Raw genomic sequence first — 17,272 nt, 5'->3', positions numbered from 1 at the left:
TGAGCTACTGAGACGGGTTCTTACTTCCCTCTTACAGACTCCATGTTCTGTTTTTGGATCTCTTGCGAGTGGTGTTTGGAGGGAAATTTTTAAATTTTTGACAAGATTTTTTTTTATATGTATGTGTGTTTTGCATGCATGTATGTATGTCCTACACATGCATGTCTGGTGTCTGGCTGTGGCCAGAAGAGGATGTTAGATTCCCTGGAACTGGAGTTGCAGATGGTTGTGAGCAGCCGTGTGGTTGCTGGGAATTGAACCTGGGTCCTCTGGAAGAGAAGTCAGTGCTCTTTTAACCACTGAGCCATCTCTCCAGTCCTGCAAGTTTTCTTTTTTAGTTAATAAGACAGTAACATTTATTCTTTTTATTCCTTAAGTTATAAAAGTAAAAGGCATGCTAAATAGAGAAGGAGAAAAGAAGTCATAAGCTTACTTAACAAATATACTTCGGACGCTTTTCTAATTTTTGGCTGACAAACCAGTGCACAGATGCACAAGCATACACCAGAAGGGACTACCAGGAAACCGTTTGCACAGATGCGTCCATTCTGTGGCAGCAGGACCAGGTGCTTCTTTCCAAGGCTACGATGTTCAGACTCCTGCAGAGTATGCCAGTCACTTGATGAGCACATTTAAAACAAAAGATTCTGTGACCTATCATCCACTCAAAACCCCAAAATTAAGCAGCAGAGGGGTTTCAAAAACACTATTTACATTTCCCATAAACTCAGCTATTTAAACGACAGTTTGGGAACAAAACCAACTTTAGAATGCCAAGGCGGATTCTTATTATAGTGTGGTGAGATTCTTCTCCAGCTGTAGCACAGTCTCTCTGAGGACAGGATCCTCTGCCCAGTTGGTTTTACTCCCCAGAATAAGGCCCTGTAATAAAAAAAAAATCTAAGTACTTAATTTAACAAGATTTTAACCAATCCTTTCCTGATTTTTTTTTTTCCTGGACAGTTTCCGTGTAGCCGAGGTTGGCCCTGAACCTAGTTGTGTATGCTGTGCATCACCTCTGCAGCTGAGGGTAGCCTTGAACTTCAGGTTTTCTGCCTCCGCTTACTCAGTGCTAGAATTACAAGGACCTGCCATGTGGACCACAGTTCACTCGGGCTGGAGATCACAGCCAGGACTTTGTGCCTGCCACATGAATACTATCAACTGAGCTACGTCCCCAGCATGCCTGAACTGATATCATCTAGTACTTACTGAGCTAATATTACTAGTCTGCAGCACTATGATCACGAGGAAAAACAGTGCTCCATTCTCAGTTTCCCACCGTCAGCAGGGTGGCAGCCTTGCTTCCCATAACACTGAATGACGTTCCCAGTGTTCACCTATGGTTCCCGGGATAGTTTTTATTCATTAAGAGCACTTGCGCTGCTACCCCAGACTACAGGACAGTACTGCTGCCTGAGATCAGGGCTAGCCTTGCAATGTTTCTGTGCACACTCGTCCCTCTAGGGTGAAGCAGTAACTTAACCATAACTAATATGCTTTGTTTTGTAATTTCACGTCCATTGGTGTTTTGCCTGCATGTAAGTCTCTGAGAAGCTGTTCGGTTTCCCTGAATTGGAGTTACAGACAGTGGTAAACCTCCAGCTGGTGCTGGGAATTGAACCTGAGCCCTCTGGAAGAGCAATCAGAGCTCCTAACCGCTGAGCCAATGCTTATTTTCAAAAGAGATGAAAAGAAGAGTTTAGTTCATCAAAGTTTAAGCCTCAACAGTGGAAAGATTCTCTGTGGCAGACAGTGAGTGGGTGATAAAATCATTATGATCATGATTAATGAAAATTTTGGTCATGTCTTGATAAATGTGGCTCAATGATAGTAAGTTACTTACTACAATAATAGAAAAAATTTGGAGAATAAGCGTTATGCTGTTATGTACAAAAATATTAAAAATATTGGCCTATAGAAAGGACACTTGCTGGATGGTGGTGCACAGGCCTTTAATCCCAGCACTCAGGAGGCAGAGGCAGGCGGATCTCTGTGAGTTTATTAAGGCTAGCCTGTGCTATACAGAGAAACCCTGGGGGGCACAGACGGACTTTTTTTTTTTACGAGCTGAGGACCGAACCCAGGGCCTTGCTCTTGCTAGGCAAGCGCTCTGCCACTGAGCTAAATCCCCAACCCAAGATGGACATTTTTTTGATTGCTGTCTTCTGTCTTTTTAATTTTATATGTATTTTTTTAAATCTACATGCCTGTCTGCTCACCAAGCCTATTTTATGGGAAGCTAGACAAAGAGATCAGGTCCCCTGGGACTACAGTTATATGCACATAGTTGTGAGCTGCAATGTAGGTACTGAGAATTGAACCTGGGTCCCCTGGAGGAGTAGCCAGTGCTCCTAACCAACAAACCAACTCTCCAGTCCCTGTTTCTGTTTTATTGAGGCAGGGTCTCATGTAGTTCAGGCTAGCCTTGAACTCCCGATCCTCTGCCTTTCTCTCCCAAGTGTTTCAATTATAGCTATGTGCTACCATGTCCAGCAACCTCTGTTCTTTTTTTTGTTTGTTTGGTTTGTTTTGGTTTGGTTTGGTTTTTCGAGACAGGGTTTCTCTGTGTAGCCCTGGCTGTCCTGGAACTCACTCTGTAGACTAGGCTGGCCTCGAACTCAGAAATCTGCCTGCCTCTGCCTCCCAAGTGCTGGGATTAAAGGTGAGTGCCACCACTGCCCGGCGCAACCTCTGTTCTTAATTTATAAAAATGTTACCTGGAATGCATGTTGAATAACTGTAGTAATCTTTATTTCCATCTGTAGATTTTTTTTCAAGGTCTTAATCATTTCAGAATTCTCCATCTTGTCCACATCCTCTCTCTGTTTGTTCTTCTCTGCTTGTACTTCTAAAAGCTTACTTCTTGAAGCCTGTTTTAGTTCTGTTAGGTTAAAAACAAATAATATGATACACATGGTTTTTATTTTTTATTTTTTTTTCCTTTAAAGATCTGTTGGGCTGGAGAGATGGCTCAGCAGTTAAGAGCACTGATTGCTCTTCCAGAGGTCCTGGATTCAATTCCCAGCAACCACATGACGACTCACAACCATCTGTAATGGAATCCAATGCCCTCTTCTGGCATGCAGGTATACATATGGCAGAACAATCACATACATTAAAAAAAAAAATTCCTGATCTTCCTGTCTCTCTCTTTCAAGTGCTGGGATTACATGTGTGTGCCAGAATGGCCAGCCCAAACTCACAGCTTCTTGCATGTTGGGTAAACTACTGAGTTACATCCCCAGGCCTTGGTTCTTATAAACGTCTAGCCTCTTTCAGTTGTACATTCACTGGAAGAATATCCCTTGGGGATATGTGTTTTCCTTGTTTCTTTTGTGTAACCTTGGTTGTCCTGGGACTTGCTCTGTAAACCAGGTTGGCTTCAAACTAGGACATCTGCCTGCCCATCTCCTGAATACTGGGGTCAAAGGTGTGTGTCACCACTACCTGGCACGACACCTGCTTTTCTTTTTTTTTTTAAAGATTTATTTATTTTATTTATGAGTACACTGTCGCTGTCTTCAGACACACCAGAAGAGGGCATCAAATCTCATTACAGATGGTTGTGAGCCACCATGTGGTTGCTGGGATTTGAACTCAGGACCTCTGGAAGAGCAGTCAGTGCTCTTAACCACTGAGCCATCTCTCCAGCCCCGACACCTGCTTTTCTAACTCTATTATTAGGTATCTGTTTTCCCACATAGATATATTCTTGTGGTTTTCTTTTAAAAGGGCAGTATGGATCCCCACAGTTTTTTTTTAATGTATGTGAAAACTGTTTTCCCACATAGATATATTCTTGTGGTTTTCTTTTAAAAGGGCAGTATGGATCCCCACAGTTTTCATGATCTACGGGTGAAATGATTTACCTAGAATCCTTGATTTAGTAAATTTGTGAGGACTCCAATCTGTAACAAATGAGACAATAATACTGTCTAGAGTCAGCCCATGGCCTCCAAACTACTGGACATAAAATTCCTGCCTTATATGTTATGACTGTTTCAGGGATCTGAGGGGAGAGGGTGGGGTAGCATAGCACGTGCACACACACACACACACACACACACACACACACACACTCTCAGACAACTGATAAACATATTCTACATACGTAGTCTCTTCTTTCTGACATCAAGCAGCCTTTTCTCCAGGTCTGAAGACTCCTGTTATTAAAATGCAGATTAAAGCATATCACTCAACGCTAAGTTTACAATACTCATATCACTGAGTTTCACACACTCAGATTTTCTTAGGCTCCAATTTCCCTTATCCTTGTTTTTGTTTGTGTGGTTTTTATTTTGAAAAGTCTACTATGTAGCTGGCTGTGAACTCTGCATGCTGGGATCAAAGGCAAAGACGTGTTCCATCACACCCAGCTATCTTGTTAAGATGGAATCTTAAATAGCCTAGGCTAGCCCCAACTCACTTTGGAACCAAGAACAACTAAACTCCTGGATCCTCGTCTCTACCTAAGGGCTAGGTCCACAGGTACACGTATGTAGCAACACCTGGCCTAGAGCTGGCTTTTTAATTCCTCTATTTCCACAAAGCCAAAGGAAGGAGGAGACAGTCACTTAAATTATGTTGGTAATTTGTAACATCAGCAAAAAATAAGCTCTTTGATAAAACAACCTGAGGAGCTCGATCTGCAGTCACCCAGTCCCACCGAACATCTGAATCAGTGCAACAGTTCCTGGCAAGATGACAGCAAAATCACATAAGCAGCCAATGTGCCAGCTTCCTTACCTCCTGTGACTTCATTATTAACTTTTGTAGCTTTAATATGTGCTTCATGTCATCAGTGAGCACACTGCAAAGGAAAGAAAGATACAACTTGTGCATTTTAGCTAAAAATAATAAATCTTCAGACTCAAGAGATAGTTCAGTGGTTAGGAGTACTTACTGCTCTTGCAGAAGACCCAGCACCCACATGACAGCTCACAACAGTGGCGCTGTAACCCCAGTTCCGGGGATGCGATGTTCTTTTCTGGCCTCTGCAGACACTCCACGCATGTGGTAGGCAAGCATACACACCCATGAACACCCATCCATGCAAAGTAATACAAAAGAAACTAGTAACTCTTGGGGCTGGGAATGTCGCTCAGTTGTCAGAGTGCTTGCCTAGAATGAAAACATTTGAACCATGCTCTAGTTTAATCCCTGACTGCATGAGCTGGGCACGGTGGCACAAGTCACGAATTCCTCTCAGGAAGGTGAGGTGGGAGGATTTTGGATTTTGAGTTTTTTTTTTTTTTTTTCTCGAGACAGGGTTTTTCTGTGTAGTCCTGGCTGTCCTGGAACTCACTCTGTAGACCAGGCTGGGGATTTTGAGTTTTAGGCAGCCCTGTACCACATAACTAGTTCAAGGCCATCCCATGCCACGTGGAAAGACCCTTCTCAAAATAAAACAACAAAAATCAGCCAAACTTTACTAACTTGATTTCAGCAGGCCAGGTCTGTGTTGGGTCACAGCAGACTCTAGCAGCTCAATGCTTTTCTAGAGTCAGGGACTGCTCAAGTGATTTGTTTTACTGTTTATGTTGGGCTTTGGCTTGCTTCCATAGGAATGTAAGGCACTGCCAACCCAGGAGCTGGAGATGTCCACACTAGTGACGACCCCATTCAAGTTATTTTAATATTTATAAACTTCGAAACATACCACAGACATTGCTTGGCCTGTTTGAGCTTTCTGTTCTCTGGAGGGCCCATATGTATGGTGGGTCTATCTTTCTGTTCTCAGGAGGGGCCATATGTACGGTGAGTCTATCTTGAACTTGGCTCCTTTAACATTAAACTGCATTTTTAAAAAATTATATTTTATTGTATGGGTGTCTTACCTGCATATATATAAGTGCATCAAATATGCATAGAGGCCAGAAAAGAATATCAGCCCCTGAGATAGGTGTTACAGACAGTTATAAGCAACCAGGTGGGTGCTGGGAATTGAACCTCTGTCCTCTGGAAGAGCAGCAGTGATCTTAACTGCTGAGCCATCTCTGCCTCTACCTCCCTAGAGATTAAGGCATGCACCAACACACCTGACCTAAAAACTTCAAAGTTTAGGATCTGTAACCTGAGCCAGCAGGAATATCAAGAGATTATAAATCAGCTTGAATGAAGACACCAAGATGGGAGAGGTACCAGATCCACCTCAGAACTTGTCTGGTGCTCGTGGGAGGGGATATTACAAGACTTTGAGAGTTTTGGGAAGAGAGATCAGAGATGTGTCCTGAGGCAAGACTCTTACAATTTCCAGAGCTTTTATTTATACTTCTGACAAAGTGCAGAACCAGCACCTGTTTTCCTTCCTTCCTGATTCCCACCCACCTTTTTCATACGGGGTCTGACCTTACATGTCATACACCTTACTCGTCATACGCCCCACGAGTCATACGTGTGAACTACGACATCTAGCACTGAGCTACAGCTACATCCCCAGACCTTTTTGTTTGTTTTTTAACTTTTCATTTAGACACAGGCTTTTATTAAGTGGCTTGGGCTATCCTTGAACTCACTCTGTAGCCCAAGCAGGTTAAACAAGTTCATTTCTACTAATGAAAAACAAGGAGTGCCCTTCTACTTCATTAAGTTGTTACTGGAGGATCTGAGTTCAATTCCCAGGGCCAATATGGCAGGAGAAAGGGACTCCTTCAAGCTGTCCTCTGATCTACACACACACACACACACACACACACACACACACACAGCGCTGGGATTAAAGGTGTGCACCACCACCCCTGAGCCACCTCCACCCCTGGGCCAAGCACGTTCTTTAAAGGAGTCACAGTCTAAAATCAGTTTTCACACCTCCCTTATTTTTCCCATTTTTTTCAAACCCAGGAGAAAAAAAGTCATACCAACTCTCAGGGCCCATGTTCTCCATGTTATTTTGAAGTGCAGTTGAAAGTTTCATCCTAAAGAAAGAAAGAAAAAAAAAAAGAAAATATTAAATAACAAAAAAGAAAATGGTATCTTACAGGAAAGAATCTTGTATTATACAGGACGAGTAACATTTATAAAGCTTTTAAATGTTTTCTACATATGACAGGGGGATGCAAGAGCCACCAGAGCTGGAGTTACAGGCAGTAGTGAGCTGCCAGAGTGGGGACTGAGCTAAGTTCCTCTGCAAGAGCCTTATGTGCCCTTAGCCACTAAGATCACTCCAACCCCAGGAAATGCTCTAAAGTAAACAAGAAAATATGAAAGAACAACAAAGGGAAGAGGCTGTGGCCTGTCACTCTGTGTGTGGCCTGTGACTGTGTGTGGCCAAGCTGAGGCGTGGATTGGAATCGATCCTCAGCTATTCACTGTGGGGCAGAGTTGGGGAAGCAGCTAGGCCTTACAGACATCAGTATGGGCCTGCTGAGGATGCTGGACACAGATGGAAATTTTACATCTTTTCCCTAAGGTCCTAGAAGGTGGCATGTAGCCTAGGTTAGCCTCAAGCTCTTTTGTAGTTGAGGATGACCTTGAATTTCTATCCTTCTGTCTCTACTTCTTTATACATGTCCATGCACCACCGTGCCAGCTCTTCTGTGAACTGTTTTTTTTTCCTGTGAACTGCTAAAGGATACTACTTTAAGCAGGCACAGTGTGCTTGTGCAAGGCACAGGGCTCTGTCTCTAACATACACACACACACAAGCAGGCACACAGTGGGATATGCCTATAGTTCCTACCATTCAGGAGTCTGAGGCAGGAGGATCTAGAGTTGGAGGGCAATCTGAATTGGACAATTAAGTCTGCAGCGGTAACAGTTATTTCTTGCTTTCCTCTCTACACAACTAGTTAAAATAGCTTTAATTACTTTGTTCTTTTATGTGTGTGTACATGTGTGCTTGTGTGTGTATATGTATGTGTGTTTATATGTGACTTCGTGTATATATATATGTGTGCACATGGCAGGGTGAACAGGTGGAGAGGTCACAGAGCAACCTCTGGGAGCTGGTTCTCTCTGTCAACCATGTTGATTCTAGGGATCAAACTCAGGTCATTGGATTTGTCAGCAAGTACATTTACCTGCCAGACCATCTCCCCAGCCTGATCTAGCTGCTTTTTAAATGAAGATAAAAATTAAATTTATATTTTATTATATTATATTTATATTCACACATCTGCTCAAATACATCTAAAATGCCAATGTAGGGCTAAACATGTTCAATATGCCTATAATCCCAGAACCTGGGAAGAGAAAGCAACCTCACGAATTCCAGTCCTAGGCACTTATCTCTAAACAAAACACAACACAAAACAAAACAGCAAGCCGGGCGGTGGTGGCGCACGCCTTTAATCCCAGCACTTGGGAGGCAGAGGCAGGTGGATTTCTGAGTTCGAGGCCAGCCTGGTCTACAGAGTGAGTTCCAGGACAGCCAGTGCTATACAGAGAAACCCTGTCTCGAAAAACCAAAAAAAAAAAAAAAAAAAAAAAAAAAACCAGCATTAAACCTAACAAAACCCAAACCCTCCCCCATTTACTAATAGGCTGTCCCTGTGTAGCTAAGGCTGGCTTTGAACTCATAGCCCTCCAGCTTCAGCCTCTTGAGTGCTGGGGTCATAGGCATTTGTCAGTATGCTTGGCTTCTAATCATCATTCAATTCAGCTTAGTTTAAACCCTCCACCCCCAACCTTCCCTCGTTGCTCAGGTTTGCATCTATCCCCTAATTCTTTTTTTGTTTGTTTGTTTGTTTGTTTTTTTGTTTTTCGAGACAGGGTTTCTCTGTGTAGCCCTGGCTGTCCTGGAACTCACTCTGTAGACCAGGCTGGCCTTGAACTCAGAAATCCGCCTGCCTCTGCCTCCCAAGTGGCGTGCGCCACCACTTCCCGGCACCTATCCCCTAATTCTTACTGTTAGTAGTAAAGTAAGAATTACCTGCTCAGTGCAAGACTTTTCATTTCAAAATTACTTTTTACATCTTCAATTTCATTCTCCAGGTCTTCGATTTTACTATTAAAGAAACATGAACGACTTTCAGCAATGTCAAAGTGGTTACTGAACTGTGTACAAAGTAACCCTTGGGAAGAAAGTTGAATATCTTTATTTCAACAGAAGAAAACTACAGCCCACCACACAGGAGCCTGTCTGCACAGCTGGTGAGCTGAGCTGAGATTCTTTGCTAAGCATCTAGACCCTGTAAGACATACCAGACAGCAGAGATGCAACCACCCCCTAGTGCCAAACACTCCACTGCAAATCACCAAGCTCCCAACTTAGGCCTGACTTATTTATCTAGAATCATAAAGGAAAAGAAAGACAGCCCTGGAACACAGATCATATAATTAAATCTTAGTAAAAGCCACATATAAAAGATTAAAATATGACATACAGTTCAATCTGTTTTTCTTGCATCATCTGTTCTGGAGTTTTTTCTTCACCTACAAGTAAAATGTTTTTTTAAGTCAGTAACACTTTTATTAAATAAATATTTAGTGTGTGTGCATACCAGGAAGCATATGTGACAGTCACAGAACAACTTGTCAGGACAGTTCTCTCCTTTAGAGTCAGTGGGCGCTAAGCCCATGAACCGAGGGCATCAGGCTTGTGGGCACTCACCTGAACCACTGATCAGTCTGTTGCCGCCCTGTCACACTTCATGACTATCTTGCATGCCCCTTTGTTTACCTGTTTTGCTACATAGAATGCACACAAACAACTTGTTTCTTTTCTCCAGATGCGTAGTTCTGGCTAGCTTGAAACTCAATATGGAAATCAGGCTGGGCTCAAACTTAACAGAGACTGGACTCTCTCTGGAATTAAAGGCATGAGTTAACATGCCTGAGAAAAACCACTTCTTGTAGAGCTAATTTTCTTTCCCAAGAATACTACTGTGATGGTTTGTATATGCTCGGCCCAGAGAGTAGCCCTATTAGAAGGTGTGGCCTTGTTGGAGTAGATATGTCACTGTGGGCGTGGGCTTTAATACCCTCATCCTAGCTGCCTGGAAGTCAGTCTTCCACTAGCAGCCTTCAGATGAAGATGTAGAACTCAAAGCTCCTCCTGCACCATGCCTCCCTGGATGCTGCCATGCTCCTGTCTTGATGATAATGGACTGAACCTCTGAACCTGTAAGCCAGCCCCAACTAAATGTTGTCCTTTAGAAGACTTGCCTTGGTCATGGTATCTGTTCACAGCAGTAAAATCCTAACTAAGACAACCATTCATCTGGGGGCTGGAGAACACCCAGATGGTAGCTCATAACCTCTGTAACTCCAGTTCTGGGGGATCTAATATACTCTTTTGACTTCATGAGTACAGACATAGAGCAGGCAAAACACATACACATAAAATAAAAATAAATAAAATTTTAAATAAATAGCATTCATCAGCAAACTCACGAAGCTTATTTGAAAATTAAGTGACTTACTTGCATCGATCATGGACTTGTATTCTAAGAGCTGTTGTTTTGTCTGTGCTCTCAGTCTGAAAATGCAAAGAGAGGACAGACAGGAAAAGTGTTTATGGATGACGGTCATCACCATCATGCAATAAATGAAGCAACTTCAAAGTCTTCTCATGCAGCCTCGCTTTATTTAAAATAGTTGACAAGAAGAAGACGGGAAATGGAAGACAGTGGGGAAACAGCACCTTGGAGAAAAAGTTAAAAATGGAATTCTTACACATTCATTAGCCAGACCAAAACATGGTTAATGAAAACTTCTACAGGTAGGTAGCCCAAAGTGATGACACCCCCAAACTCTACCAGCTTTACATACAGACTAATATTTCCAGGAGGGGCTGGAAAGTTGGCTCAGTTATTAAGTGGGTACTGCTCTTGTAAGAGGATCTGAGTTTGGTCTCCAGCACCAAAACTGGGCTCTTCACAGTCACCTGTAACTCCAGCTCCAGCAGGTATTTGTCACCTCTGGACTCCAAGGGCAAATCCATGCATGTACATAGACACACACACACACACACACACACACACACGTGCACGCACAACCTAAGAATAACGAAAATATTTGTTTTTATTTGATACAGGATTTCTCTGTGTAGCCCTGGCTGGTCTGGAACTCACTCTGTGGCCCAGGCTGGCCTCAAACTCATAGATATCTTTCTACCCCCGCCTCCTGAGTGCTGGGGTTAAAGGCATGTACCTCCCCTACCCAGCTTCAAAAATATATCTTAAAAAATTAAAAATGAGGTCAGGCAGTGGTGGCGCACGCCTTTAATCCCAGCACTTGGGAGGCAGAGGCAGACGGATTTCTGAGTTCAAGGCCAGCCTGGTCTACAGAGTGAGTTCCAGGACAGCCAGGGCTACACAGAGAAACCCTGTCTCGAAAAACAAAAAAACAAAAAAATTAAAAATGATAAAAATTTAAAAAACATTTTGGTAAATAAAAAAAAATAATCTGTGGACAGCTAAGTAATTAATATTTAGTAGTTTTTTCTTCAGTTTTATTATTCCTAATCCAAAGTCAAACATAAAATATATAAAAAGTAGTTGGGAAAGATGGTACGTGCTTCTAGTGCCAGTCACATAGTCCTGAGAGTTTGTCTTTGGAGACCCATATCTACAACTAAGAAACACTTGACAGAAAGCTTACACTACATCAAGTTCTTATTTTATTTTTTTTTTTTCTTTCTCAAGATAGGGTTTCACTATATAGCCCTGGCAGGTAGGCAACAGGCTCAGGGACGGACAGCCCCTGCTCCACCTGTTTGGGGGACCCACATGCCCAGGCTGTTCATCTGCTACATATGTGAAGGGGGTCTAGGTCTAGCCTGTGCTCGATCTTTGGTTGGTGATTCAGTCTCTGGGAGCCACCAAGGGTCCAGGTTAGTTGGCTCTGTTAAGTCTTCCTGACCAGGTTGGCCCTGAACTCAAAGATCCCCCTGCCTCTGCCTCCTAAGTGCTGTGATTAAAGGGGTGTGCCACTGCTGTCTGGCAAGTTCTTTTAACAACACAATTCCAAATGAAAACAACAACTTAACACTAGGCTCGGCTAGCCATCCTGGTCACTTGGAAGGCTGAGGTAGGAGGATCGGAAGGTCAGTACAGGCCTGCCAGTATTTCACAGTAAGTTCTAAACCAATCTTGGCAACTTATCAAACTCAAGCTCAAAATAAAAAGTCAAAAAGGGCTGTTAGATGTTGTGTCAAAAAGCACTCAGTCTTAGAGAGCTTGCCTAAGATGCTTGAGCCCTAGGTTCAATCATTACTATTGCCAAAAACAATCCCCATCACTGACACATTATTACAGATTACGGTAGAACTCAGAGTATTGATACACTCAAAAAATAGTTTGTTCTTTAGCTGAAATGGGATGAAGTTGTCATGACTATAGACAGACATGTCTGTGCATGTCTGGGCATGGTCCTTAATGACTATAATTCTAGCACCCTGAAGGAAAAAGCAAAAAGCAGGAGACTGCTACAAGTTCAAGGGTAGCCTGGCATACATAGTTATAGTCCCCCAGTGTTACACAACAAGACCCTGTCTCAAAAATTTAAAACAAGTCTCTTTGTTATGAGTTTTAAAGGTCTGAAAAAAAAAGAAAAACCTGTTTGTTTGTTTTTTTTTCTATAAAGAACCAGAACCAGATAGCAAATAATTAGGGATTTGGGAGTCGTACAGTGTTTTAAAACAATGTAACTGTAGCAGAAAACTGTGTCCCAATAAATTTTATGAACACTAACGCTTGGATTTCATGTATTACAAAATATTTTTGGCTCTTATCTCTATTTAAATTCTGAAAAACTATGCTGTAACTGAGCCCTATGGCACTCGCTATGCATACACCAGACGCTGCTTTTCTTAGTTTGAAGAGTTCATCACAGGCAGTAGGGCAGATTTGGTCCAGGCCTTAGACTAAAGTTCCTTGCCACCAAATTTTCCCTAAAAACTGCTGACTGGAGAGCATCATTGTCCTAGGAGAAGGATAAACAAACGAGCTTCTGGACAGCAAAGAGTCTTAGTCCTAAAGGCGGGCTGTGCTGCCCCTTCCTCCCTCCCTCCTGTAACTTGCCTTGGCTGTACTGCTCAGCCAGCAAGGACCACAGTGGCAAGACAGGACTGGAGGACAGGTCGCAAGCCTGGCTAGGGACTGGGCACTGCGTTACGCACTTCCGCAGACTGTCCCACCTCAGCCCCCTCGTCTCTCTGCGCGGAGAGGAGGTATCCTTTGCGGCTCTCTTCCCCACGGGCCTAAAGCTGTCAGGTTAAACTGATGGTGCCGCAAGGCTCGGAGCCCTAAATCAGCCAGTGAGATTGAATTTGAACCCTGGGCCTCCGGAGTGAGGGCGGATGCCCGCCGGGAGCACCTGAGCAGCAGGCTGATGCGGTCCTCGATGCGCTCCTCCGCGGGCTGCGACAGACCCCGCTCCTCTCCGCAGGCCTCATCCCCGGCCTCAGGCCTCTCGTGAGGCTGCTCCATTGAAGCGGTCGCAGGTTTGAGCTTCACAGAAAATAACCAAGCTGTTCTTCCCGCCACGAAATTGACTGCCGGAAGTGCCTATCCACCTTCGTCCCGCCCCTTCCGCCCAGAGTCCCACCTTCGGCCTCACCCCCTGCGGCGGGTTGCCTTGGTTACCGTGCTGCGTTCCTTTCCGAAGCTTCCCAGAATTGATTCTATTCCTCTAGGGAAGACTTTCACCAGCACGCGCTCGAATAGAAAGAAGCCTTTGGGTAGGGATATCTGGAGATGTGGCTCAGTGGTAGAACGCTTACCTAGCATGTCTAGTACCTCGAGAAACCTTAGGCTATAACTTAAGCTATATCTTTAGAGTGGCCCGGAGCGGGAAAAGCTCTGGCCTCAACAGATGTCAATAGTCGTCCTGTCTGGGTGCTCTCATTGTCCCTCTTATTACACTCCATGTCAGGGTTTGGAGGGTGGATTTGCCCTGAAAGGAAGGATAAGTGAAGCATGTTCTTGCAGGTGGCTGCAGAGGCCAGAGAGCATCAGATTCCCTACAGACATGGGGTTACTGGCAGTTGTAAGCCACTTGATGTGGGGGCTAGGAATCGAACCTGGGTCCTCCAAAAGAGCCAGTGATCTTAACCACTGAATCATCTCTCTTAGCTTCTGCCCTCTCCCTTTAAATTTTGAGGCTGGGTCTCATGCAACTCAAGCTGATCTTGAACTAGCAATCCTCCACCTTCCAAGTGCTGAGAATCACTGGACTCTTGCAGTGTTGTGTTGAAAGACTTCCTTGCTGTACTGGGAACAAATCTAGGGTCTCTCATTGAACTACATCCCCGATCCCTACTGCAGCTCCTGAGGTCCATACTGAGGTCGTTTAGTGGAGAAATAACCAGGAGGCAGCTCTCCAGACTTTACCGTGCCACAAACATGCCCTCTAACTCCTTGCACTGGTACTTCATCTGGCTATCAGTGAAAATTCTATTAGAAATAGGGAAGGATTATCTGCAATCCTAGAACAGGAGGTTGGTTGGGCAAGAATGCCATGAGTTGGAGACCAGCCTAGGATACACAGTAGGTACAGGACGGAGAACATGTCAAGATCTTGTTGGAGGGTTGGTGCAAGTGTGGTTTGGATTGCAGATCACATTGTGAACTGGGTGTTCCCAAGTGTCTTCTTTCTGACTTGATAAGGTTACAATGAGACTTGATGTTGAGGAATGCTTGATTCACTAGTAATCTTTTCATAGTCACTTGAGGGATTCATCCTTGCAGAACAAAACAGCAGCTCTTTGAAAGGAAGGGCTGTGCTCCTTCATAGCTATTCCCCAAGTTGGAACCATGCCAAGCTTATTGGTTAACACTGTCCTGTTATCAAAGTACTACAGCTGTCACTTAAAGACTCAGACCCTGGGGCATAACGTTGGGTTGGAAGGGGATGGATGTGGGAAGAGTTTGGTGGGGGTTGGGAGTGGGTAGCAAATAGAATCAAAACATCTTATGCCAAACTCTTAAATAAAAACTAAAAATTTAGCCTCTACGTGAGCTGTTGAGTGTATCTCAACTTGTTACAAAGGCATGTGTGAGGCCTGAATTAGAATCCCTACCACCTCTTCCATAGAACAGAAGCAAACCAAAGGCAGGAAGAGGCAGCCCAGCATTTAGGATGGTAAGGAAGGATTGAGAGACCCAAGCCACCAGGAGAGGCAGCTCATACAAGCACTGCATTTGAAATATTTATCCTTATACCCACAGAAACCCAATCTATGAAATGCAAAGCAAAGGATGCTGTCCTGTTCTACTCCAGCTCAGGTATCAACAACTGCACTTAGAACACTGGAGAGAGGGGAAGCCAGAGGACGAGGAAGACTGCTTGAGATTGTGTCTCCTCGATGTCAGGGAACCTATACCCATGAAGTCTCAACAAGGCTGCATAAACAAGACTTCAACAAGGATGCTAACACAGAAGGGAAAACTCGTGGGGAAAAGGCCCAATCCAAGACAGCTACAGTGATCAGTGCTAAAATTATATACATTAAAGTAACATCATACAGATTGAGATATTTATATATTTATGAACATATATACCACAATAAAAGCCAAAGGCCATGAACTTGAGAATGCAAGGGGGTGGGGTTACATGGGAGAGGTTGAAGAAAGGTAAAGGGGAAATTATGCAATTATATTTTAATTTCAAAAGCCAAAAGTAGTTGACTTTTCACAAGTGAAAAACCGCAGCATAAGAACCTCAGGATCATACAATGCCTACAAGAAGTTTTTAAGTAACAAGACACACTCCAAGCTAGTGTAACATACAGGTAAAACCTTGTACTGGCAATTAAACATCAAATACTTGAAAATAGTCAAGCCCTGTGTGGCCACAAAAACTCAGAACTCAGTTTAAAAAAAAATTCCTATTATTACAGGGGAATAACACCATTTAGATCAGATAGGCGCACTTAAAATTGTACTTAAGACTTTTTTTAATCAGTGATAAATGGGTGTCCATCTGAAGAATTGTCCATCATATCACTTAATACTATACTGAAGGAATATACACCTAAAAGAGAAAGCATTTTGGGAACCCCCCCCCCCCCCGCTTTTTTTTGGTTTTTCGAGACAGGGTTTCTCTGTGTAGCCCTCGCTGTCCTGGAACTCACTCTGTAGATCAGGCTGGCCCTGAACTCAGAAATCCGCCTGCCTCTGCCTCCCAAGTGCTGGGATTAGGAAAAATACCTTTTCTAAGACAGGGTCTGGCCTTGAACCCACAAAGTCCACCTGTCTCTGCCTCCCTTGTGCTGGGACTACAAGGCGTGCACACTTCTGGGTTGGCTGACCTTTAAGATTGAATATCTAGAACTAGAAATATGGTTTTTAGCCACATAAAGTTTCCATATACCAACAGACAACACAGTCAAAATGGGCAAATGAGAACTGGGAAAGCTTGCTATCAATACAATTTTATTCAACTTGATATCGGATGTATAAATTAAAACAGCAAATGAGACAGGATTTCTTTTCCAGTTGGAGTTACAAAACAGGCGAGAGAAGTGCACCTTGGCACACTCATCTGGCTGTCAAAATTGAAAGCACACCCCCTGGGAGAGCTACTACACATGAAGCCAAGCAAGGCATCAAACAGCATTTCAGAAGCGCTGTGTGGAGGGCAACAAGAGAACACACATGAATATCACTAGGGGAATGACTGAATATATTACATACAGTTTGTTCACACTAGGAAATACAACAATATAGGTATTGAAAGGAATGCTGAAAGGAATACTGTTGATAAAATGAACCTATAAAAATATCTCCTTAACAATCTATGCATGATTGTATCTATACAGGATATACAAAAATACACCCTGATTGGTATTGAGATTTGGGGGCAAATTCTTTTAAAAGACACCTTTAATTTTGAACATCCTATTTTACATAACAAAAATTCTTGGTTTCAGATATGAAAGTTGACAGATCAAGAGACAGTAGTTAAAGGTGGCAACCACCTCTAAGAAAATGGAACAAAGGACTAGCCGGTAGACTTAAGAGTTTAAACCAGAGCTAGGCAGAAGACTTTACATGATATATATGATAAGGACAAACAGTGAAGGACACGAACATATAGGATACAAATATATACATTAGTTGACAGCTGTTAAACTAGAAGCAGGGTTTATTTTCTTTTCGAGACAGGGTTTCTCTGTTTAGCCCTGGCTGTCCTGGAACTCACTCTGTAGACCAGGCTGGCCTCGAACTCAGAAATCCACTTGTCTCTGCCTCCCAAGTGTTGGGGTTAAAGGCGTGCGCCACCACTGCCTGGCTCTAGAAGCAGTTCTTAATATACTCCTAAATTCTTTGACAACTTCTGTTATCTTAAAGTCAGAAGCAACCACATTCAAATGAGTTAAACTATG

At 43.3% G+C, this 17,272-nt stretch overlaps 1 protein-coding gene across 1 annotated transcript; it reads right to left on the bottom strand.

Moving 5' to 3' along the window:
- Positions 1-428: 428 nt before the first annotated feature.
- Positions 429-13,415, bottom strand: Cenph (centromere protein H). The gene is made up of 9 exons (XM_028784361.1): positions 13,261-13,415; positions 10,365-10,420; positions 9,327-9,375; positions 8,873-8,947; positions 6,861-6,917; positions 4,750-4,813; positions 4,115-4,166; positions 2,721-2,884; positions 429-882 (listed from the first exon to the last, which is right to left on the bottom strand). Exons 1-9 carry the CDS (start codon positions 13,371-13,373, stop codon positions 790-792), a joined length of 723 nt encoding a protein of 240 aa, XP_028640194.1. The 5' UTR covers positions 13,374-13,415; the 3' UTR covers positions 429-789.
- Between the last annotated feature and the right edge of the window lie 3,857 nt (positions 13,416-17,272).

This window comes from Grammomys surdaster, unplaced genomic scaffold (genome assembly GCF_004785775.1).
Source record: "Grammomys surdaster isolate TR1022 unplaced genomic scaffold, NIH_TR_1.0 99, whole genome shotgun sequence".
In the NCBI taxonomy this organism is placed as follows: domain Eukaryota; kingdom Metazoa; phylum Chordata; class Mammalia; order Rodentia; family Muridae; genus Grammomys; species Grammomys surdaster.
Note: the sequence above shows the minus strand (reverse complement) of the source record. Positions and strands in the feature narration are given on the sequence as shown.

Coding starts and splice junctions, on each gene's coding strand:
- Cenph (XM_028784361.1), bottom strand. CDS start 13,373: ATGGAGCAGCCTCACGAGAGGCCTGAGGCCGGGGATGAGGCCTGCGGA. Junction 2,885..4,114: donor TGTCAGAAAGAAGAGACTAC/GTATGTAGAATA, acceptor TTAACCTAACAG/AACTAAAACAGGCTTCAAGA. Junction 883..2,720: donor TTATTCAACATGCATTCCAG/GTAACATTTTTA, acceptor TTTTTATTACAG/GGCCTTATTCTGGGGAGTAA.